The 24,694-nt window shown below is 43.3% G+C and overlaps 2 protein-coding genes across 7 annotated transcripts in view; both read right to left on the bottom strand.

Annotated features, from left to right (window-relative positions):
- Positions 1-4,425: 4,425 nt before the first annotated feature.
- SNRPE (small nuclear ribonucleoprotein polypeptide E) lies at positions 4,426-12,966 on the bottom strand. Of its 5 annotated transcripts, none has more exons than XR_009546326.1 (5): positions 12,806-12,966; positions 11,348-11,410; positions 10,122-10,200; positions 5,861-6,038; positions 4,426-5,040 (listed from the first exon to the last, which is right to left on the bottom strand). XR_009546326.1 is itself a non-coding variant. In XM_007522123.3 (5 exons), exons 1-5 carry the CDS (start codon positions 12,887-12,889, stop codon positions 4,985-4,987), a joined length of 279 nt encoding a protein of 92 aa, XP_007522185.1. In that variant the 5' UTR covers positions 12,890-12,965; the 3' UTR covers positions 4,426-4,984. The 5 variants fall into 5 exon arrangements, 4 of the variants coding, with proteins under 4 accessions (XP_007522185.1, XP_060034613.1, XP_060034614.1 ...); XM_007522123.3 differs by lacking the exon at positions 5,861-6,038 and adding an exon at positions 12,432-12,458 and having other exon boundaries at positions 12,836-12,965; XM_060178630.1 differs by lacking the exon at positions 5,861-6,038 and having other exon boundaries at positions 12,806-12,965.
- A 9,464-nt stretch (positions 12,967-22,430) lies between these two features.
- Positions 22,431-24,694, bottom strand: part of ZC3H11A (zinc finger CCCH-type containing 11A) — a 29,621-nt gene continuing 27,357 nt past the window's right edge. Inside the window, exon 16 of one of the 2 annotated variants that reach the window (XM_007522122.3) lies at positions 22,431-24,432. In XM_007522122.3, the coding sequence (XP_007522184.1) occupies positions 24,174-24,432 (259 nt within the window). In that variant the 3' untranslated portion in view covers positions 22,431-24,173. The remainder of the gene's footprint in view (positions 24,433-24,694) is intronic. The other variant, XR_009546325.1, reaches the window with a different exon arrangement.

Genomic DNA, 24,694 nt, shown 5'->3' with positions numbered 1-24,694 from the left:
GGGCTTGAACCGGGATCCTTTTTTTTTTTTTTAATATTTTATTTTATTTATTTATCCCCTTTTGTTGCCCTTGTTGTTTTATTGTTGTAGTTATTATTGTTGTTGTCGTCGTTGTTGGATAGGACAGAGAGAAACGGAGAGAGGAGGGGAAGACAGAGGGGGAGAGAAAGACAGACACCTGCAGACGTGCTTCACCGCCTGTGATGCGACTCCCCTGCAGGTGGGGAGCCAGGGTTCGAACCGGGATGCTTATGCCGGTCCTTGTGCTTTGCCCCACCTGCGCTTAACCCGCTGCGCTACAGCCCGACTCCCCCGAACCGGGATCCTTAGCCCGGTCCTTGCGCTAGGTGCGCATAACCCACTGTGCTACCGCCAGACACCCATGTTGTGGTGTTTCTAATCAATCTTTTTCTTTCTCTGAGATGGGGGTTGGGAAGAGGGCAAGAGTCCTCTGGGCCCAGTGGAATGGCCAATAGTGGAAGAGAGAAAAGGCTCAGTGCATATGTGGCACCGAGGAAGCTCCACTGGTGTGCTCTCTTCCTTTCAATTTCAGTGAAAACAGTAACCCCCACCCAGGTGGAAACACCGCATACACACAAGGCTCCATGATAGGCCCCTCCCCAATGCATGAGTAAATAAATACTTCTGGATTTCACATTTTAGCTTTTTACTTTTATTTTCTTAATATTTTATTTTAATGAAGGGAAGAGAGAAGTAAGAGAAGACAACGAGCAGACTAGTGATCAGTTTTGGCTTATGGTGGTGCTGGAGATTGAACCTGGGACCTCAGAGCCTCAGGTTGATGAATGTCTTGCATAGGGGTCTGGGAGATGGTGCCTTTTGTAAAGAAAGCATCAAACTCTCAAGCAGTGTGATATTCTGGTTCTCTCTCTCTCCTCTCATTACGCTCAATCAGGTACACCACCACCCAGCCCTGCACAACTACATTTTTGAAGAAAGTTAACTTTTTCCTTTTCTAAAAACAAGAGTACTGCTCAGTTTTTATGGTGAGGCCTAATTTTTGAGAGTGGTTCTTACAGAGAATACTGATGAGAAAAGGAATTTTGTTTTCCACTTTATATTTTCCTGTAATTGCTTGTCTGTTGACCATTAACGGGTTTTAAAAAATATTTTTAACTAATTTTTTTTAGAGAAATGGGGAGAGGAAGACAGAAAAGGGGAAAGACACCTGCAGACCTGCTTCAACGCTTGTGAAGTGAACCCCCTGCAGGTGGGGAGCCGGGGGGGGTCGAATCAGGATCCTTACACAGGTCCTTGCGCTTTGCATCACGTGCACTTAACCCGCTGTGCTACTGCCCGACTCCCTTTTATTTTCCCTTTTGTTGCCCTTGTTGTTCTTTATAGTTGTTGTAGTTATTGTTATTGGTGGTGGTGTTGTGTAGGACAAAGAGAAATGGAGAAAGGAGGGGAAGACAGAGAGGGGGACAGAAAAGACACCTGCAGACCTGCTTCACCGCTTGTGAAGCGACTTCCCTGTAGGTGGGGAGCCAGGGACTCAAACCGGATCCTTAGCCGGTCCCTGCACTTCGCACCACGTGCACTTTACCAGATGTGCTACGGCCGGACTCTCTACAGGTCATTTTTTTAAAACTTCAGTACCACTTTGAGGTAATGCTGCTTGACAGGTCTGTTATCACATGGCACATTTCTTCAAGACAGGTGTCAGAACACTTCACCCTCCACCAAATCCTCATCCTGTTCTACTGTAGGGGCTCAAACCCCCCCCCCCCACCTGTTGTGATATAAAGTAGTCCACTAAGATTTCACCCAGAATTGTCCCTTACTTTCTTAGATCCCATCAGTGCTGTTACAAAAGCACAACCATGTAGTAAGCTAATACATATTTTTTTAATTCACAAATCCCACTGAATATCTTTTAATTCTAGGTACTGATAGATTTAAATTCTCATGTCTTACCAGGTAGGCTCAATGGTTACACAAAAAGACATTCAATGTGTGGGGCTTGAAAGTCCCATGTTGAATCCCCCGAACCACCTGATAAGCCAGAGCTGAGCAGTGTTCTGGTAAAATAATAGTAATAACAATAAAGGAAAAGTCCTACTAAACTGTTTCTTCACAAAAGCATGCCATGATTACAGCTAGTTGAAAAAGTTTTAATTAAGGAAGAGTCCCCTCATTATCCAGTTAACATGAGACACCGTCTATTAAGCTCACCCCAGGAGCTTCCTGGCCTGCCACTCCTTAATCCAAATTAAGACACGGTTTCGATCTTATCCTATAAATATGACAAACATGATTGTAATGACAAGAGCTGGTGCCTCCAACACAAAAGCCTAGGGTTTCCAAATAGCTGCCATCTTTCTCTTTATTTGCTAATAGAACATCAGGCCTTGCTTTTCAGCACTTCCCGTTCAAGAATGTTACAAGAGAGTCAGTGGGTGGTTAGCAAGACCCCTGTCCGAATCAATCATTCCCGAAAATAATTGCTCACATTCCAAGGGCTGCCAACAAGAACAGTCACCCAGCAGCATGCTTTAATGACTTCAATGAAGCAGAGAGCAATGCCTCCTATAATACAAATTTCTGGCTGGCAAAGATCTACAGATTGTGGAAAAGTACCACTTAAAAAGAAAACACCGCAGGCTCCAATAGAACAGGAAAACAAGCAGAGCTCAATTCTAAGAGTTCACTATACCTTCCTTCTCACTATCAACATCTGCTCTAAAATAGAACCTTCCATGTCTTGATCCATTCAGAGTTAAGCCACAGCAGGCAAAGCTTTGCTTACACAGGGCAGACAGGTCAGAAAGGCCACCGAGGGAAATGGAAAAATGTCCTGCAGGTTTTCTTAGGGATTATACTGCTCCAGCTTTTATTCTTCTTCCTAGCGATTCTGGTGCCAAGAAAGCTGCAGGGAGGTCTTTGCTCTGCTCTAAAAATGCTAACATCTCTTCACAAGAAAGGCTAAAGCAGTCTCAGGGCTGCAACTCTCTCTGCTACCCAGTGTCGTCTTTACGTGCTATTGCAGGTTTGGTGAGTTTTAAGCTCAAGCATCTTAAAAGAACTAAAGTGAGCTGGGAAGATCATGCAGCAGGAATTGCACCATCAACAATCAGAGATAAACTGCCTTTTGATTTCAAACTAAAGGCAAAAATCCAGATAGAAGATAATGCTCTAAACCATTTCAGAATGGTTTTTACTAACCTATACATCTATCTCAAAAGGCTTCTTTTACTCAGTTTGAAAGAAGAGCTCTATCACACCTTCTTAGGCACGTGAAAAGCAGGAAATAGATGTTTGGTCCTTCCATACCCATCCTTATTAACACTGGATCTATGAGTTGGCACAGCAAACAAGCACTGAACTTAGAAGCGTGAGGCCTTCAGTTTGAGCCTTGATAACCCATGTGCCAGAGTAATACTCAGGTTTGTGTTCTCACTCTCGTGTTAAATTAAGTAGAATCTTAAACAATAATAATGCTTACTACCAGAACATAAGGTTAGCTGTATTTATCTTTCAGGTGCCAATTTAAACGGCACTTAACATGTGGCACTGAAGGTATTTTTTTTTTTAGTGCATTTCACTGTATCTATTCAACTTTGCACCTAGCAAATATTCAATAGCTACCTAACAGAACCTGAGGTGTTGGGGGAAGTGAGGTTGTCCGCAGGATTTAAGAAACAGACAATTTCTGAGGGAGAAGCTAAAACCCATACAGGTAAGAAAAATAGGTGTTTCTTCGATTAGTATACAAGCATTCTTCCCAACAATTTACCAGTGGCCTTTGTGGCTATTTTCAGGCTACAAAACTCACAAGGTGGGAGTTAGGTAGCACAGCGGTTAAGTGCAAGTGGCACAAAGCACAAGGACCGGCATAAGGGTCTCGATTCAAGCCCCTAGCTCCCCACCTGCAGGGGTGTCACTTCACAAGCGGTGAAGCAGGTCTGCAGGCGTCTATCTTTCTCTCTCCCTGTCTCCCCCTCCTCTCTCCATTTCTCTCTGTCCTATCCAACAACGAAGGCATCAATAACAACAATAATAACTACAACAATGACTACAACAATAAAACAAGGGCAAAAACAAAGGGAAAATAAATAAATATTAAAAAAAAAAAAAAAACCTCACAAGGTGTCTCTGTCAAATCTTAGATTTATACTTTTGGGAGTTGGGCGGTAGCAAACAGGTGGTGCAAAGCGTAAGGACCAGCATTAAGCATCCCACTTCGAGCCCCCGGCTCCCCGCCTGCAGGGGGGTCGTTTCACGAGCGGTGAAGCAGGTTTGCAGGTATCTATCTTTCTCTCACCGTCTTCCCCTTCTCTTTCCATCTCTCTCTGTCCTATTCAATGACGACAACAATAATAATAACAATAAAACAAGGGCAACAAAAGGGAGTAAATAAATATTAATATATATATATATATATATATACATATATATATATACACTTTTAAGGCACTTTATTCAAATGCTTCTGACATTGGTGACAAAGGGATTCTCAAACACAGTGTCACTACTGAAGTTCAAATGTCCTGCGCATCGTGGCTAGAAACTCTTTTGTGTTCTAGCATCACAATCAGCACCAATGAGAAGACATCTCAGTGTGATATCCTTTGTTTTTGTAATGTCTCCCTTTCTATGCCACACAGTACCAGAAAAATTTCCTCAAGTAAAATTCCTACTCTGCCTTAAAAATCTACAAGTCAAGTTTTATAAAAAGCAAATGCTATGGGTAGCAGTCACCCTCCCTAAAATTTTAAAATAAATACCAACAGTGAATCACATCACTGTGCAAAAGGTCTCTACCACTGGATAGAAAGAAACGACGTAAATTTTTAAATAAAAACATCCCCACAGCATTTATTGTCATCTGGTTAATAACAGGGTAATCAAAACAATATGAACAAACGTTTTAGAAGCACATGCCCTACAACACACATAAAAAAAAAAAAAACAGAAGTGAATGTACTGCTTTCTCAACCATTTCTCACTTCATCCATCATTTTTAGTTGGAGACACTTTGCAGCAGAGTGATATTATCTCCTTTTAACATGATCCGACCTGTAACACAAAATCAAAAAACAGATACATTAATGGCCACCCAGACAACAATACCACAACCTTTTTGCTTTCAATCTTTGGGTCATTCTTGAACATTTCTGAAGATGCCTTGTCTCTTGTGAAAGTCTATGAACAGTTTCAAATACCCAAATACTGACAGCCTGCGGACACTAACTACACTACAACAACAGCATGAGGAAGGCAGGAATTCTATTTTATGAAAAGTACAGTGTCTGTAGACCAAGTCAACTGAATAGGTACAAACCAACATTTCCTAATGTTTGGAGCTTACTGAAGTTTGGAAAAGAGCTGTGTGTGAGCTTTAGAGACAAGTATACTATATTGCCAGTTTAGAATTCGGCACACTGGACATTTCATCCTGATGTCATTCGTAAGTGGGATATACAGAGAACTGAAACACATGAACTTGAAAATAAGGGGGGAAAATATAAACCAATTCATCTATGACCTTAGGATAACTATGATGGGTATTGTTGAAGGTGGGTGGGTGCACAGAACTTTGGTGGTGGGAATGGGGTGGAATTTTACCCTTATTAGTTTATTTTTCTTAAAAAAAAGATTTTATTTTTTAATGAGAAAAGTAGGAGAGAAAGAGCCAGACATCCCTCTGCTACATGTGCTGCTGGGGACTGACTCAGGACCTCATGCTCGAGGGCCCAGTGCTTTTATCCACTGTACCATCTCCCTGACCACTACACCTTATTAGTTTAAAATCTTATAAATCACTAATAAAGTGTGTTATTTTTTTTTCTCATCCTATGGGCTGGGAGATGGCATGCCTGGTTAAGCAAACTATTACATTGCTCAAGGTTCAAGGCCCCAGTTCCCACCTGCAGGGGGAAGCCTCGCAAGTAGTAATGCAATTTTTTTTCCCTCTATCTCCTCCACCCTTCTCCATTTCTCTGTTTCATAAAGAAAGGGGGGAGGGGGAGTGGCTGCCAGGGGTGGTGGATTTGTCTCTCAGTCCAGTGATAACCCTCAAAGAAAAACAAAACAAAACAAAAGCTCACAAAGACTTCCACTACAATAAACAAACTTGTTGTAAAGTTTTACTCAACAACTGAGCAGAGAACATTCTTCTGTAAGAAGTACATATAAGGGAGCCAGGTGGTAGGCGCAGCGGGTTAAGGGCACATGGTGCAAAGCTCAAGGACCAGTATAAGGATCCCGGTTCGAGCCCCCGGCTCCCCACCTGCAGAGGAGTCACTTCACAAGGGGTGAAGCAGGTCTGCAGATGTCTATCTTTCTCTCCCCATCTCTGTCTTCCTCTCCTCTCTCCATTTCTCTCTGTCCTATCCAACAACGATGACATCAATAACAATAATAACTACAACAACAGAAAGCCAACAAGGGCAAAAAAAGGGAATAAATATTAAAAGAAAAGAAGTACATATAAAAGGGGGTAGATAGCATAGTGGTTATGCAAAGAGACTCTTGTGCCTGAGGCTCCAAAGTCCCAGGTTCAATCTTCCGCACCACCATAAGCCAGAGCTGAGAAGTGCTCTGGTAATAAATAAATAAAATAAAAATTAGCAAGTGCTAAATGATAATAAATGTGTTTAGACCGTTTCACATCATCAGGTCTTTTTTTCCCCCCAATTAAAAAATTTTAATTGGGTAGAGAGAAATCAAGGGGAACAGAGGGAAAGAGAGCCATTCACTTGCACTGCTTCCCCTTTATGGGACCTGGGACCTTGAGTTCAAGTCCTCTTATATGACAATGTGTGTGCTTAAGCAGGTGTGCCAGAGCCCAGCCTGCCAGGTTTCATAGAAGCCATTAGGAGGGGTCGGGTGGTAGCTTAGCGGGTTAAGTGCACATGGCGCGAATTGCAAGGACTGGCGTTAAATATGCCGGTTTGAGCCACCGGCTCCCCACCTGCAGGAAGTCACTTCACAGGCAGTAAATATCAGGTCTGCAGGTGTCTATCTTTCTCTCTCCCTCTCTCTCCCACCTAACAACAATAACTACAACAACAATAAAAAAAAAAAGAAAAAGAAAAGGAAAGGAAAGAAACCATCCAGAAGTCAACACTGGTCCGGCAAGAGAGCTCACCTGGGTAAGTCTATCTGCTTTGCCATTTACATGCCCCAGATGAAGCCTGGCCCCCAGCGCACTGGAGGAAGCTTCGGTGCTGTGGTATCTTTCTCCCTTTCTCTAAGAGTCCACCTAGGGTGGTGAAGCCCCAGTAAAGCCCCACTCTGTCCCCCACAAAGGGGATCTCAACACCTTGAAAATGATTTATAAAGCAGCACGAGTCCTAGAGGTGGTACAATGAATAAACTGCTGGATTCCCAAAGCATGAGGTTCTGAGTTTGATTGCTGATATCCCTTGTGCCAGAGAGCTACTCTGGTTCTTTCTCTCATAAATTTAAAAAACAAAACAAAACAAAAACCTGCTCTTTTGATTTGATAGGACCAAGAGAACTTGAGAGAAGGGACGATAGAGGAAGAGACAAAAAAGAGAGACCTGTAGCACTGCTTCATTGCTTAATAAGTTTCCTGCAAGTGGGGACTGGGGGCTTGAACCCAGGTCCTTGCACATGGTAATAATGTGTGCAATCAACCAGATATGCTACCGACCATAAGGCTAGTTTGCCCTCTCTGGAAAGCCATGTTTGAATTTGAAGAATTCCAGTTCTCATCAAAAACAGCCACACAGCAACACAAACTATACTTCTTGGAACCTATTTTCCATGGATCTAGGTTTAAGCAGTGCTGCAGGGGTGGTCTCTTTCCCTATCTCTTCTCTATCTCTCTTTTCCCTCTCAATTTCTGTCTCTATCCAAAAAGAGAAAATGAAAAAAAGAGGCCACAGGGAGCAGTAGATTTATACTGTAGGCACTGACCCCCACTGATAATCCTGCTGGCAACAGAACGGAATCGCATCCAGCAGCTGAGGAGGGGGCACAGTACATACAGCATTGTACTCTCAGGCATGAGGTCAAGTTCGATCTGAGACATTATACGCCGTAGTGTGCTGTATTCCCTCCCTCCCTCTCCAACAGTCTCTCGTAAATAAAATTTAAAAAAGAAAAAAATCCCAGCAGACAAGACAGGGAAACACACACACCCCACAGCACCAAAGCTTCCTTCGATGCTCTGAGGGCCAGACCGCACACTATCCACGTAAACTATTCCACAGACCTGTACTTCTATTTCTTGGAGGAAAAGTAAAACACACCCAGTGGCTGGGGAGGCAGCTTAGTGTATATTACGGTATGCTTTGCATGTATGAGCGCAGGATTCACAAAGCAGTGCCCTCAAGTTTGTCTCTCACTAAATCAATAAATCTTAAAATAGAATTTAAAAAAACCTTTTGAGTTTCTACTGGCAAACACTAAGCTAGGCACTGAGAAATAAGACAAGATTCATGCAATTTATGGATCCCTGGTCCAGTGGGTAAAGTAACATCAACAAAAAATGTCTTAGTACAAACTCATAGAGCTAGCTCTACCCCACCCCCTTTCTACCACAAGCAAAACCAAACTTTGATGAAAGTGACAATGACTTGAGCCCTAAAGACAGTGTACACAAAAGTTTATGAAAGGGTCAATGTGCAGACTCGGACAGTTAAGACAAGAAATGCACCGATGAATCTCAGGACCCGAAGCAGAGTGATGCAGAATGAGCAGAATGAGCAGGGAGATGGTGTCGGAAGTAAAGGGCCAAAGGTCTTTAAGAAAACGACATCAAGGCCAAACTGGCACACTTGGGCAAACTGGTTTTTGGCCACTGCTTTAGGATGACTTTCATATACAGAGAGGCAGAGAGAGGGAAAGGGAGACACACCACAACCATAGCACCAGTTTGCTCCATGGTGGGAGCTGGACTCAAGCCTGGGCTGTGCACGCGGCAAAGCAGGTGCACTATTCAAGTGAGCTATCCTGCCGGCATGTGATGGTACTTTTTTTTTTTTAATTTTTTAATATCTTTATTTTTCCCTTTTGTTGCCCTTGTTGTTTATCGTTGTTATTGCTGTCACTGTTGATAGGACAGAGAGAAATGGAGAGAGGAGGGAAAGACAGAGAGGGGGAGATGAAGATAGACACCTGCAGACTTGCTTCACCACCTGTGAAGCAAACCCCCTGCAGGTAGGGTGCTGGGGATCGAATCAGGATCCTAATGGCGGTCCTTGCGCTTCGCGCCACGTGCACTTAACCCTCTGCGCCACCACCCGGCTCCCCGCATGTGGTACTTCTACAATGACTGCAGTTCAGACAGCAACTGGAGGGGGGTCAGGCACCCAGTTACAGAGAAACCTGTTCATAAGCTGGATGGAAACCAGTGTTACCAATAAGGCAAGGAACACTAAGATAGTTCTAAAATGTCACTGTGAGGGGTGGAAACTAAGAATGAGCTGTGATGTTAATTTTGAGAAGCCTTCAAGACATTAAAATGCTCAAATGGAAATATGGAATAGGCTCCAAACAGAGGTGGTGCAGGGCAGCAGAGGTGAAGCTGGCAGTTAATGCATCGATTTAATTAAAAGTATGGTGGTAAGTGCCTAAGAAGAGGATATCAAGGGGCAAGAGAGCCTTGAACCAAGTCTTGAGACATTAAAGTATTGTATTTAATGGTTGGGCCCCCCAAATATACAAAAGTCTGAAAATACCCAGAGATGGAAATTCTATATGTGAATAAAAACTTCTGACTCTATAGGGCAGGGGTAGATAGCATAATGGTTGCAAAGAGACTTTCATGCCTAGGGCTTCAAAGTCCCAGGTTCAATCTCCCACACCGCAGTAAACCAGAGCTGAGCAGTGCTTTGATTTAAAAAAAAAAAAAATCTGACTCTATAAAACCATCTATATTCTTTCTTTTGAAAGTTTTTAAAAAATATTTATCTATTTATTTTTGGATAGACACAGAAACCTTTAGAGGGGAGAGAGAAATAGAGAGGGAAAGAGACAGAGAGACACCTGCAACCCTGTTTCACCCCTTGTGAAGCTTTCCCCCTGCAGGGGGTGACCAGGGGCTTGAACCTGGGTCTATGTGTACTGTAAGGTGTGCGCTTAACTAGGTGCGCTACTGACTGGTCCCAAGCCACCTATATTCTTACCCAGCTGCTTTCTTGATTTTGTTTTGGAATGAATTTCTTCTGCGTCATCTAAAACGAGGTTCATATATTCGTCAAAACCCTAGAAAAATAAGCCAGTTGAGTGTCATCTTCAAGCAAGATCATAACCAAGCCATCTAAATGATCTACATAAAGAAATGCCAATTGAGAAACACATCCCCCTTGGTGACCTTCCAGCTGAATCACCACCTCCCACCAGGAGTTTCTTCTTAAATCACAAAAGATGCCAGAATATACTCTTAATTACTTTCATTCTGAGTACTTCATCAACTATGCCAAAGACTCATCTTTTCCCTGTCTCTTATAACCTGCCCGGTATAGATTATATACATATATATGAACTTTTTTTTTTGACATTCCAGCATTTTATTCTGTTTCACCTCCAAGGACACTATATAACTATCTTTATTTTATTCGGGGATTAATGATTTACAGTATAGTTTTTAATACACAGACACAACCAGACCTCAACATTTCTTCATCCTGTCATTTTTCTTCCTTCCAAGTGTCCTTTAATTTCATCATAACCAAAGTCTCCCAGACTGTGCTTTTGTTTTTGGCTCCATCTTCAAGTGAGATTATTATGTATTGGTCTTTATCTGGCTAGGCTCACTGAACATGATACATGATATGATGTCTTGTGTTCTGATCATTATAAAGCAAATTTTATGACCACATTTTTAATAGCAACATAGTATTCCATTAGGTATATGTACTACACATTTCTTAGCCATTTGTAAGCTGCCATTCTGGGCAGCTTGGGTTGCTTCCAAATGTGGGGTGTTACAAACTCTTGCTGTGAACACTGGTGTGCATAGGTATGAACTAACTTCTACAGCCACTACCCTAGTATTTAAAACTCAACCAATCAGAAACAGCAAAACCCCACTACTTATACTATTCTGCCCCACTTAGCTTGATCCATGTGTTACCTAACCCAGAACTAATCAGTTGATCCTTACTGCCCCAATTTTATTTTATTTTTGTCCTATGTTTCAAATACTCACACTGTTGTTAAGAAAATAATTTACCCTTCCTTTTTTGAATTATCAAGTTACTTCTCAACAGAACAGTAAGTGTGGCAGGTCCTAAAAACTTTCTGTGGGTTGGGTATCTGATTTCTTGTACATTGCCCCAGCTGACCATTTTCTCTGAAATTGCTTTCAATGAATAAAATGCTCTGAGATAAACATATCCCAAGTACTTACAATGATGCAGCCCTCTATCCGCATATTCACCTGCTCATAAAGCCACACTTGAATCCGAGATCTCTGAAGTAATCATAAAAACACAAGTAAAAATAAGCAAGCAAAACCCAATCCTTTTGGTCAAACAATAGAAAAATATAGCACCCAAAAAACTACTAAGAGCCAAAAGTTTTTAACTATTTTGCCCACACCCAACAAATGGAAATCGATACCTATCAGACCTTTTTTTTTTTTAACTAGAGCACTACTCTGCTTTGGCTTGTGGATGGTGTTGTGAAGCGATCACAGGACCTTTGGTGTCTCAGGCATAACCATCATGCTATTTCCACAGCCCTCAAACGTTTTCAGTTAATAAGTTCTCTATCAAACTTATGAATTAATTTTCCTCAGGTGTATTATGGATTTCAAAATACTTAAGACTGAAAGTTGGTGACAACATAGCAACAAAGCAGTAACACCTGACTTTTTTTTTTCTTTCCCCTTCTTACTGGAGCAAAATTCAGCTCCAAGACAGCTTTTTTCTCAACGGTTTTTCCATGTTTCATACCAACAACTAGGAGAGAGACCTCAAAGCCTGCTGATTAAACATTACAGTGGCTTCAAGTTAATACTCTCCAGTCGTGTTGTCAAACACTAACATTTCTCATAGGAACAAGAACTACATTTTCTCTCCAAAATAACTTAAACACTGTCAAACACAACTCAAAAATCAAACGCTACTAAAAATAACCCCAATGAAAGCAGGTGGCGGCGACGGTCTCAGTTTACTGAGGAAGGAAGAGGTCCGTTTGTTCTCTAACAAAAAGTACCAATGCCCAAAGGCCACCGTGACGCCTGTTTTTTGGGACAGGTGATTCTGCACTTTCAAAGCCATGGCACGATTCTCCGCAGACAGCGGGCATCACCGCCCGCCACTTCACCCGCTAAATTAGTGCTTTCTCGGTGTTCCTCTCCCTCAAAGGCCCCTCCGGTCTCCTGTACCATCAGTTCCTAAGTTTGCAACAGGTCATCAGACAGGATGACGAAACAGGCAAATAAGCCTGCCGTTTACTTGAAGAGAAGTTACCAAAGTGTAACAACTTACATTTTGCAGGTATCTGAAGATGAGGTTCTGCACCGGCCGTTAAGGAACAAACACGAGCAGAGCAAGGATTTTGCTCCCAGCGCGCTCGATGCGCTCCTCACCCAGCTAGATACTCACCGGGGGACCCTAAAGGGCTGGACCCCCCGCCTCCCAACTGTTACCCTCCTGAGTTTCCACGGCGCCACCGTCTTCCTCCTGCCTTCCCGCAGACCAGGCTAAAGCTGCCCCTGCGCCCACGCCCGCCAGCCCGCTGCCTCCCCGCCTCCCGCCGCCGGCTCAACTCCGCGCGCTTTTTGCCGCGACCCGCCGCCCCGGGGGCGTATGGGATGTGGGTCCGCACTGCAGTCCTTCTGGCCTCCTGTTCCTTCCCGAACCTCGTGGTCCGGACATTCCTGGTAGGATACGATGGGCTGTACCATCACCTTCTGCACTTTCTGGCCCTGGCCACGGTACGCCATGGTGGTAGAAACTCACAAAGACCACACTCAGCCACACGCGAGCTCAAAAGCAACTTCCGGAGCCACGAACCGGAAACGGAAGTACGAAATCTGCGTGCGACGACCTGAGCGGCCCTTGGGGGAAATGCCTCTCTATCCTTGGGAGGTAGTGTCTCTCTGTGCTCTACAACATCCGGGAGCGGCCAAACTTTACAACTCGGATTACTCAGTACTACAGTGCCACCTGGAGGAAGACGGGAGAAGACGTCGAGGGTTGGAGGTACTGGGCCCTTAGCGTGTCTCGGCTCTGGGTGGCCTGTGAGAGCCACGTGATGCTGTTGCTTATCTCTGTAAAGTACGTCAGTTGAGTGTTCTTTCTTTCTTTCTTTCTTTCTTTCTTTCTTTCTTTCTTTCTTTCTTTCTCTCTATTTGTTTATTTATTTATTTTCCCTTTTCTTGCCCTTATTTTTCATGTTGTTGCAGTTATTATTGTTATTGATGTCGTCGTCGTTGTTGGATAGGACAGAGAGAAATGGAGAGAGGAGGGGAAGACAGAGAGGGGAAGAGAAAGACAGACACCTGCAGACCTGCTTCACTGCCTGTGAAGCGACTCCCCCGCAGGTGGGGAGCTGGGGGCTCGAACCAGGATCTTTACACCGGTCCTTGCGCTTTGCGTCACCTGCGCTTCTTCTTCTAGCGTTTGCCGTCACCTGCGCTTAACCCACTGCACTACCGCCGACTCCCTGCTTTTTTAAAAAATGTGTATTTATTCCCTTTTGTTGCCCTTGTTGTTTTATTGTTGTAGTTATTGTTGTTATTGTTATTGATGTTGTTGTTGTGGATAGGACAAAGAAATGGGGAGAGGAGGGGAAGACAGAGGGGGGGAGAGACACCTGCAGACCTGTTTCACCGCTTGTGAAGTGACTCCCCTGCAAGTGGGGAGCCGGGGGCCCAAACCGGGATCCTTACACTGGTCCTTGCGCTTTGTGCCACATGCGCTTACCCCGCTGCGCTACCGCCCACTCCCATTTGAGTGCTTTTTCTAAGCTGGCATCCTGAGGAGCACCTCTTTTGGAAGGAGAGCACTGGATTTGTTAGGGAGTGTGACTCTGGGACAGCAAGTCATGGCTTGCTCAACTGAGGCCTTCTAAGTAGGTTGATGTGATTTCTGATAAGTCTTCTCATGAAAGCATTGAGAACAAAGAGCTATGAAATGATTTTAAAAAATAATAAAACTAACGCTAGAGAGACAGCATAACGGTTCTGCAAAAAAAAAACAAAAAAAAACTTAACATGCCAGAGGCTCTGAGACCCCAGGTTCAATCCCCAACATCACCATAAGCCAGAGTTGAGCAGTGCTCTGGTCTTTCTTTCTGTAATATATATATATGCCACAAATAAATAGAAAACACTCATGACCACCCAGGAGGCGCAATGACCACGGACTCATAAGCCTGGGGTGCTGAGTTCATTCCCCAGCACTGCATGTGCCAGAGCTCTGGGTCTTTCTTTCTCCTCTCTTAAGTATAAACAAAGGAACAAAATCTGTAAGAAGGAAGAGTGGAAGAAAGGGGAGCCCAGGGGCCGAGTGGTAGCACACCTGGTTGAACATGTGTATATTACAATACACAAGGACCAGGGTTTGAGCCCCAGGTCCCCACCTGCAGGGAGAAAGCTTTACCAGTAGTGAAGCAGGGCTGCAGGCATCTCTCTCTCTCTTCCTCTCTATCATCCCTCTCCCTCTCGATTTCTGGCTGTCTTTATCCAATAAAGATAATAATAAATAAATAAAAACTTAAAAAAAAAAAAAGGAAGCCCAGACGAGGGCACAGTAGATAGTGCTTTGGATTTTGAAGCATGAGGTCCTAAGTTCAGTCCCAGGCATTGCAGGTGCCAGAGTGATTGATGTTCTGGTTCTTTCAACTCTCTCCTTCTTATCATAATAAATAAGTCTTGGAAAGAAAAAAAGGAAAGACCTAAGAAAGTTATTTGTTTCACAAAACTTCCAAACCCCAAGTCCAATAGTAGGTCTTTGTGTGAGCTAAATGAACTCCATTTACTGAATTCAGTGACACCCTGGATAAACTGTACTTAGCACTTAGCTACTACTTATTTCTACATTTTCATATTTCTGGAGTCATGTTTTCTTTTCTTCCTTTCTTTCTTTCTTTCTTTCTTTCTTTCTTTCCAGAGCACTGTTGAGCTCTGGTTTATGGTGGTGTGGGGGATCGAACCTAGGACTTTGGAGCCTCAGGTATGAGAGTCTCTTTGCATAACCATTATGCTATCTACCCTCCACCCTGGAGTTATGTTTTCTAAACTTCTGAGGATCAATCCTAACCACCAATAATTTGACTATACTCACCAGGAGTGATTTTTCTTTCTTTGTAAGAAGATGTTAATAAATACATAAATTCCTCTATGCAAAATACTACATTTGAAAAGTGCTAACTGTAATACAGATGTACAAATTGTAGTCCAAATTTTATTTCTTTTTTTGTTCAGTGGACATTTGTACTGATAACTGGAAAGCAAGCTAACTGAGCTTTTAGGTGACTTTAACATCTACACTCAACCAAGTGCACCACCACCCAGAGTGACTTTATTAAAGAGTTAAACTGGGGGTCAGGGAGCGGCACACTGAGTTAACTGCACATAGTACAAAGTACAGGAACCCACGCAAGGATCCAGTTCAAGCCCCTGGCTTCCCAACTGCAGGGAGGTCGCTTACAAACAGTGGAACAGGTCTTCAGGTGTTTGTCTTTCTCTCCCCCTCTCTATCTTCCCCTCCCCCTCTCAATTTCTCTCTGTCCTATCCAATAAAACAGAAAAAAGGGGGTGGGGAGGTGGTGGTGCACCTGGTTGAATGTGCATGTTACAATGCACAAGCACCTGGAGTCAAGCCCCCGTTCCCCATGTGCAGGAGGAAGACTTCACAAGTGGCAATGCAGTGCTGCAGGTGTCTTTCTATCTCTGTCTCCCCTTCCTCTCAATTTCTGGCTGTCTATACAATAAATAAATTTTAAAAAGAGAAAAAAAAAGAAACTCAAGAAGGGTGGGCAGGGGTAGATAGCATAATGGTTGTGCAAAGAGAGTGTACCAAGCCCCAGAAATACCCTGGTGACAATAAAAAAAAAAAAAAAAAGAACTCATACACACAAATGTATGTATTTATGAGAGAGGCAGGAGGTTAGAGGGGGAAGAAGGGAGCAAATGTTTGTACCCTTGCCCTGCCATTCCAAATATATCATCATTTGGTTTGGAATTTTTTGTGAACAGTTAATGATCGATGTAGGCAGGATCTTGATGCAGTCAGTGCTAGTACAGGGCCCAATATCTAAGTGTTATAGACATGCCCCCTCTTCTAGAATTAAGGGGGAGAAAATGAGTCACTTATAAGTAGGATGCAGCTAGTGCTTGCAACATAATTATTTCGCTGAGCTTGGCCTCCTTTCTCTCTTTTTAGTACATTTAAAAATATTAGATTCTAATTAGATATGTTAAACTTTAAAGACTAAGATGTTTTCTGATTCGTTTCTTTGATGAGCTCTTTGGTTACGTACTCCCCTTTGATAGCCTAGGTACTAGTGACTCAGTCTGTGGTAGGAATACTCTTAACAACTGGGTATCTATAAACATTAAATATAAATTGAATGCCCCCTCTTCTCCCTCACGTTCAGGCTTACCATAGAGTAGAGTATATTTATTTATGAGAGAGATAGGACAGAGAACCAGTGCATCAGTCCGGCACATGCACTGCCAGTTATTGAACTTGGGACCTCATGCCTGAGAGTCCAGCACTTTATCCACTGCACCAGGATGCAAGGGCATTTTTTTTCTTTCTACCTTGTTAACCAGTTCTTCTGGGAGCTAGGGGTCAGGTATGATGGACTGACTGTTCTTTGTACACCCTTGATGGTTGCTGGACATTATATCTTATATCATGGTGTGTCCCTGCTCCTTCAGAAGCAAGTGGGTTGGGGTCAAGCTCTCACAAAACCGGACTGAATTCTAGGTCACACCTATGTCCAAGAAAGATGGAGATTTCAGACTGACTTGACAATTCCCAGTCCCTTTAATGATGTTTGTGTATCAGTGCACCTGTTATCTTTTTTTTTTTTGCCTCCAGGGTTATCACTGGGGCTCGGAGACTACACTGAATCCACTGCTCCTGGTGGCCATTCTTTCCCTTTTGTTGCCCTTGTTGTTCATCATCGTTGTTATTGTTGTTGCTGTCGTTGTTGGATAGGACAGAGAGAAATTGAGAGAGGAGGGGAAGACAGAGAGGGGGAACAAGAGATACCTGCAGACCTGCTTCACCACTTGTGAAGCGACCCCCTGCAGGTGGGGAGCCGGGGGCTCAAACCGGGATCCTTAAGCCGGCCCTTGCACTTGGCACCATGTGCACTTAACCCGCTGTGCTACCTCCATGCTCCCACCTGTTATCCTTATACAAAGATCAACATTGTATCTTGACCATGCTTTCTTATTTGGTAGGCCTAGAAGTAGATAGAATGTCTCTGGCTATTCTTAATTTTCTTACAAATTTTAGAATAAGCTTCTTTAATAACAAAAAAAAAAAACTTTAGGGTACTTTACTGATTACAATAAACTCTACAACAACTTATAATTAAACTTTTGTGGTACAGCCGGGATCTCACACATGTGGTTGTACTTTGGTCATTCATTCATTCATGCATAGATACACACATGGAGAGGCAGCTTCCCTTGCTGCTATTGTGGCAGTCCTGTGTGGTGTCAGAATTTGAACCTGGGTTCCACATATAAGGTACCCTACCTGGTGAGCTGCCTGGTCCCTGATTTATTATTTTTTATTTTGAACAGGGCACTGCTCAGCTCTGGCTTATGGTGCTGCTGGATTAATTTTTAGTAGTCCAAGCACAATCGCATGGAGGCACAGCTGTGAGTAGAATATAACATCCACAAGTGTAAGGTCAAGAAGTGTAGTGGTTGGGAGTCGGGCGGTAGCGCCGCAGGTTAAGCACATGTGGTGCCAAGTGCAAGGACTGGCGTAAGGATCCCGGTTTGAGCCCCTGGCTCCCCACCTGCAGGGGAGTCGCTTCACAGGTGGTGAAGCAGGTCTGTAGGTGTCTGTCTTTCTCTCCCCTCTGTCTTCCCCTCTTTCATTTCTCTCTGTCCTATCTAACAATGACAACAACAATAATAACTACAACAACAATGAAAAAACAACAAAGGCCACAAAAGGGGAAAAAAAGAAGTGTAGTGATGAAGAATGCTTTCGTCCATTCGGTAAATATGACTGTCTTCTGGTATGAGCTGGAGTGTAACAGCCCCCAGCTCCCCACGCCCCAGCCCTGTGCATTCATATGTTGAACTCTAACCCCAGAGTACAATTATTAGGTGGTAGGGCCTTAGTGAGGTCATATGTCAAATAAGGTCACATAGGCGGGCTCTAAACCAAGGTGACTGGTGTGCCCATAGAAAGGGGTCAAGCAGGTATGGCAAATCAGCTACAAATCCAAGGCCTTGAAGAAACCAAACTTGCAGATACCTTTATTTTTAATAAAAAAAATTTAAATAGAGTCAGAGAGTCAAAGAGTGAAGGAGAGACCACAGCACCAAAGCTTCCTACAGTGTGGTAACCACCAGGCTTGAACCTGGGTTGCACTCATAGCAAAGCAGTGCACTATCCAAGTGAGCTATTCCACCAGCCCTGCCAACACCTTTTATCTTGGAGTTTTAGCTGCCGGAATGTGAACAGTTTTTGGTTGTTTAAGTCACCCAGTGTGTGGCACTTTGTCATGGCAAACTCACACACGAATACAGCTTCTACATGCTGGGATTGTACTGAGACCACGGGAACTAGTACAAATCTCTGTCATAAGGAATTATACTCTGCTGAGGAAGATGGGCCGATGAAGTTTTGCAATGGGGGTGCGGTGTGCAAGGACTTGGGTTCAAACCCCTGGCCCCCACTTGCAGGAGGAAAGCTTCATGAGTAGTGAAGCAGGGTTGCAGGTGTGTCTTTCCCTCTCTGTCTCCCCCTCCCCTCTCAATTTCTGTTTCTATCCAATAATAAATAAATGGATAAAGTGGGGGGAGTAGATAGCATAATGATTAAATGGTTATGTAAAAAGACTCATGCCTGAGGCTGGCTTCAAAGACTCAAGTTCAATCCCCTACACCACCACAAACCAGTGTTCTGGAGCACAGTGGGTTAAGTGCACATGGCTCGAAGTGCAAGGACTGGCAGGGATCCCAGTTTGAGCCCCTGGCTCCCCACCTGCAGGGGGGATTGCTTCACAAATGGTGAGGCAGGTCTGCAGGTGTCTTTCTCTCCCTCCCTGTATTCCCCTCCTCTCTTGATTTCTCTCTGTTCTATTCAACAGTGACAGCAACAACAATAACAACAACTATGACGAGAAGCAAGAGCAACAAAGGGGGAAAAATAGCCTCCAGGAGCAGTGGATTCATAGTGCAGGCACCAGAGCCTCAGCAATAACCCTGGGGGCAAAGAAAAAAGACTAATAAGGCGGGGGCGGGGGTGGGGTGGGGGGGGGAGAGTGTAAGTGGACAGGCACCACACCTATTGGTGAGAGTGAAGGATGTTGGGAGAGGTAAGCTAGAGGGCATAGGAAGTGCAGGACTATAGCCTGGGGGGTGGTAAAGTGAATAAAGGACTGGGCTCATGACATTGTTTGATCCCTACCTGGTATCCAGGAGTTGGTCTCGTGAAGTAGCTCACTTGGACAGTATACTGCTTGGCCACGTGTGCGGCCCAGACTTGAGCCCAGAGCCCAACTAAAAGCAGCTTTCTGCGGACCGGGGGTCAGGCATCATGGACTGACTGTTCTTTGTATGCCCTTGATGATTGATAAGACATTGTACTTCATATCATAGTGTCCCTGCTCCTTCAGAAGCAGGTGGCTTAGGGTCAACGTCTTCACAAAACCAGACTGACTTCTGCCTCTCTCTAAAAATTAAGAGCCCTGGAAGTGGTACTATGTTGGAGTTTCTAGCATGAGGTCCTGAGTTCAATTTTTTTTTAATGTTTATTTATTCATCCATGGGAATGCTAGGATAGAAAGAACCAGGTATCACTCTGGTACATGTGCTGCTGGGGATTGAACTTGGGACCTCATGGTTGAGAATCCAATGCTTTAGCCACTGTGCCACCTCCTGGACCACCTGAGTTCAATTTCTGCCAAACTGATAATCAGCTCTGTCTCTCCTTCTCTCATTGCAGTGGGGGCCAGGTTGGATTGCACACATGACAAAGAAAAACACTGCCTAAGTAAGCTATTTTGCTGATCTCCTCTCAAAGAAATAATTTTGGTCTAGGAGATGGCACAGTTAGACTTTTTAAGCATTAAGTCCTGAGTTCAGTCCCTAACAGCACACACAGAAAGAGTGATACTCTGCGTTTATCCTCTCTCATTAACAAAATCTTCAAAAATAAGAAAAAAGAAACTACAGGAGTTATAACAAGGAAATTAAGATTCTTAGGGGCTGGGAGGTAGCTCACTTTGTAAAGAGCACGTCACCATATGCAAGGACCAGGATTCCACTGCGCACACCACCACATGGAGCATCATGCAAAAGGGGAGCTTTAGTTGCAGTGGAGTGGGGCCACTGTGTCTCTCTTCTCTCCCTGCCACTTAAACCTTCTCTCTGGGAAAAAGTAAAAAGGACTCCATTGGGAGTGGTGGAGTTATGTAAAGTCCCAGAGAAGTCTTGGTAGGAAAAAATTAAGAGTAGAAGACAAAACAGTTAAAAAGGCAAGGGGTGAGACCAAGAATACAAGGGAACCAATCGTTTTTGCCGGAGTAAAGAGCCTGAAGGGTGAGTGGTGAGAGAGGAGCTGGTAGAACAGACCTGCCATGCTGTGCTAAGGGAATTAAATTTTGGAGAGAAGGGAAACGCACTGGAGGATTTCAGAGTAATCCAGCATTTTAAATACTTGCTTCTTTCCAAAAGAATCAGCTCAATAATAATAAAAAAAAAGTAGGCAAAAGAGGGAGTCGGGCGGTAGCACAGCAGGTTAAGCGCTTGTGGTGTGAAGTGCAAGGACTGGCGTAAAGGTCCCGGTTTGAGCCCTCCGCTCCTCATCTGCAGGGGAGTTGCTTCACAGGTGGTGAAGCAGGTCTGCAGGTGTCTTTCTCTCCCCATCTCTGTCTTCTCCTCCTCTCTCCATTTCTGTCCTATCTAACAAAGATGACATCAATAACAACTACAACAATAAAAAACAAGGGCAACAAAAGGGAAAATAAATGAGTAAATATAAGAAAATAAAATAGGCAAAAGATCTGAAGTTTTCTAAAGGCAGCATATTGATGGCCCACAGATATAGTGCCCAGCATCACTATTAGAGAAATCTAAGTCAGAGTGACAGTGAGGTACCACTTCACCTATGAGAATGGCCTACATCAAAAAAGACGGAGAAATGGCAAGTGTTGGCAAGGATGTAGAGAAAAAGCGGCTTTGGTACACAGCAATGGATGTGGATGTAAACAGGTGCATAGCCACCATGGAAAGTCATTTGGATGGAGAAACTTGCCTTGCCACAGATGCGTGACAAGGGTTCAAGCCTGGCATCCACTGCATTGAGGAAGCTAAAGTGCTATGTTGTCTCTCTCTGAACAGCCCAGAGCAGTGAAGCCCAGGTGACAAAATAAAATGAAGGAAATATCCATGATCCAGCAAAACTAGAAATCAAACTATGCTCTGGGCACAAGCTAAATGACCCATTGGAATTTGCTGTTAAGGTCAGAATGCAAGGAATCATTTATCTTAAGAGAAATATCTCACAAACTACCAAAAATGTCTAAACTGCAACATTTAGGTTGACTTAACTATTACATTTGAAAATCATGACCAAAGCTGAACAGTTTTGCATTTCATTTTGGTGAAAAGCTGACTAGCTTTGGTGGAATTACCTTTTGATTATTGTTACAGTGGGTTATGTTCTTTGGTTGCTAACCAATTTATATGCATCTCTACAACAAACATACTGGCATACTGTAAAGACCTGGACTTCACTGAATTTTTTATTTCTTTGCCTCCAGGGTTATCACTGGGGCTTGGTGCCTACACTATGAATCCACTGCTCCTGTAGGCTATTTTTTCCCTTTTGCTGTCCGTTGTTAATACTATTGTTGTTATTGCTGTCGTATAGGATAGAGAAATCGAGAGAGGGGAAGACAGAGAGGGGGAAAGACACCTGCAGACCTGCTTCACCGCTTGCGAAGAGACCCCCCTCTGTAGGTGGGGAGCCAGGGGCTCAAACCAGAATCCTTACACTGATTCTTGCACCTGGTGCCATATGTCCTTAACCTACTGCGCTACCTCCCAGGCCCCTGAATTAAAATCTTTATGACTTCATGCTTAGAAATGTTAACCTGGGGAGTCGGGCTGTAGCACATGGTGTTAAGCGTAGGTGGCGCAAAGCACAAGGACCGGCATAAGGGTCCCGGCATTTATACAGAAGGTCAGCAACATGCTAGCTGGGTAAATAGCAGGGAAAACCTTAGGCTGCAGTGCTGTCCGTGCAACTGCTTAGCTCACAACATCAAGACGTGCGCCTATGCCAGTTTTATTTAAAACACGTGTGAGTATTTCACTTCCTGTAATGGCAAATGGTTCAAATAATGCTGAACACAAATCATTGACTAGTACAAGGGCTTTAAATATGAAACAAACAAAATCACTTTTTTTTAAAAAAAAAAAAAAGCAAAAGAATAAAGATTATATACAAACAGGAACCTGGAATTTATAAGCCAATTCCAAAAATGAAATGAGTAGAAAAACCTGTGGTGAAACCAGAACATTCCACCCCTGCTTTGGAGAAGGGCTACTATACAACATTCAGTCAGCTGAAGATGGATGGCTAGAGAGGCGTCTATACATGAATTTCAAGTCATTTTTGCTTGTGCAGAATCATCCAGATCTTCCCAAGACTAAATAAGTCAGTCCTGTGGCTTTCTTCCTTTTCCGTATTCCCAACAAGGCTACATGAAGTTCAACTCTTGATGAGCCGCTAACATCAGCAGTTCCTTAGGAGCCAACATGCAGGTGGATCAGATTTCCCTATGAGAAACAAAACTGGCCACCCAGAGCAAAGTATCAAAATGGATTAAGTCCTTCTTTCCTCTTTCTTTTGATATGTACAGTGTCTCCTTTCAAGACTGTTATCCCCATTATATTTGTCCCTTCACAAATCTAAACCTTGAGGTGATAATGAAGGTGACCAACATCAAGAAAAGAAAACGCAGTTCCGACATGAAGGAAACTGGAAGGTATGCAATACACCCCCAGAGCATCTCAAGATTTCCCTCTAATGGTACAACTCAGTACTGCCAGTCTGTAAATACTGGCAGCAAGAAGGATGAGTTCTCTTTCCCCTCTCAGGTGATTAAAGGGTGACAAATAAATACGAGGCAAGAGGAGTTTGCATTAGAAATTAAAAAAAAAAAAAAAACCAAACATTTTTATCCCTGTGATATAACTCAATGTTAGTAGGAGGCAAGTATTAAAGAGAAGGGACAACTTTCATACAAATTCCTCTAGTTAAGATGTCACCATCTCTTAAGAATCCAGGGAGTCCCAGAAATAGAAAGTTAGTTTCAGAGGACCCCCGAGGCACTTTAAAGCCTTAGAAAATGACAGTAACAGTAAATTAGCTGTTGCGCTTCAGAGGCATCAGAGAGCAGCAAGAGCATGAAAACCCCATCTAGAAAGTTATGCCCAGGTCACAGATTTCCTGAGCTGCTCAACCCTCTCTAAAGCTTAGTCAAATATCCAAATACCTTTAAAAAGACATACACTTTGAACACACACTGAGTGATTTTTTTTTTTTAAGTGGTAGCATGGAATTTGGTCCTTAATGGTAGCAGCTGTCTTCATTCGTTTCAAACTCAGGCAATATTAAATACATTAAGACAATACATAAAAGAAATAATATAACAAACGGGGAAAAGACAAAATTGACGAACACCTCAAGGAGTCATTAAATTCTCTTGCACACTTCCACTTGGATTTCCCTCTCGTCTTTTTGTAGCAAGAGGGGTAAGACAGTTTTTTTCTCGAAGATGCTAAACAATGGCATCAAATGGACAAAACGGTTATCAAAGTACTTTAAAAATCCGATTCCCAAGGAATCCAGGACACATACAGAAAATTCAGAGGTATACTTCAGGTTGGGGTAAATTCTAAACTAAAATGATCATCTTGGGTAAATGTTATAATAGATGAAATTAAGTCCAGTTTTTTGGTGAGCTTTTTTTTTTCTTTTTTTCATTGTGTTTGAAATGCCCTACTGCCATCTTCAGCTATCAATCATTTCTGATAGCTCAAGCAAAAGGTCATCTTCATCCTTTCCAGGATCCAGGTCAATTTCAGCCTCTAATTTGCCTCCTGAAATCTCCCATATCAGTTTCTCAAAATCATCTTCCACAGAGAGTGGGGGCTTTCCTGTTGAGGCAGAACTGAGGCGGCGGGTTTTCGTGGCCATTTGGGATGAGGAAGGGCCAGATACTTCCGATGGGGAGGAAACGGAAGAGGACTGAATTGGAGACAGCACAGGACTGCAAAGAGAAAAAAAATGTTTCTAGGATATTATCATTAACTGTTTTGGGACACAGCATTTTTACTCTTCATAGTAAAATTTAGATCTTTGAAACTTTTAAAAATATTTATTCCCTTTTGTTGCCCTGGTTTTATTATTATTGTTATTGATGTCACTGTTGTTGGATAGAACAGAGAGAAATGGAGAGAGATGGGGAAGACAGAGGGGGAGAGAAAGACAAGACACCTCCAGACCTACTTCACTGCTTTGAAGCGACTCCC

This window comes from Erinaceus europaeus, chromosome 19 (genome assembly GCF_950295315.1).
Source record: "Erinaceus europaeus chromosome 19, mEriEur2.1, whole genome shotgun sequence".
Taxonomy (NCBI): Eukaryota; Metazoa; Chordata; class Mammalia; order Eulipotyphla; family Erinaceidae; genus Erinaceus; species Erinaceus europaeus.
This window is presented reverse-complemented; position numbering and strand designations above follow the sequence as displayed.

What these genes read in the sequence shown, in the direction of transcription:
- SNRPE (XM_060178630.1), bottom strand. Translation starts at nt 12,889, where the DNA reads ATGGCGTACCGTGGCCAGGGCCAGAAAGTGCAGAAGGTGATGGTACAG. An exon ending in GGATAGAGGGCTGCATCATT is followed by an intron (nt 10,201 to 11,347) that starts GTAAGTACTTGG and finishes TTATTTTTCTAG; the next exon opens with GGTTTTGACGAATATATGAA. An exon ending in AAAATCAAGAAAGCAGCTGG is followed by an intron (nt 5,041 to 10,121) that starts GTAAGAATATAG and finishes TTTGTGTTACAG; the next exon opens with GTCGGATCATGTTAAAAGGA.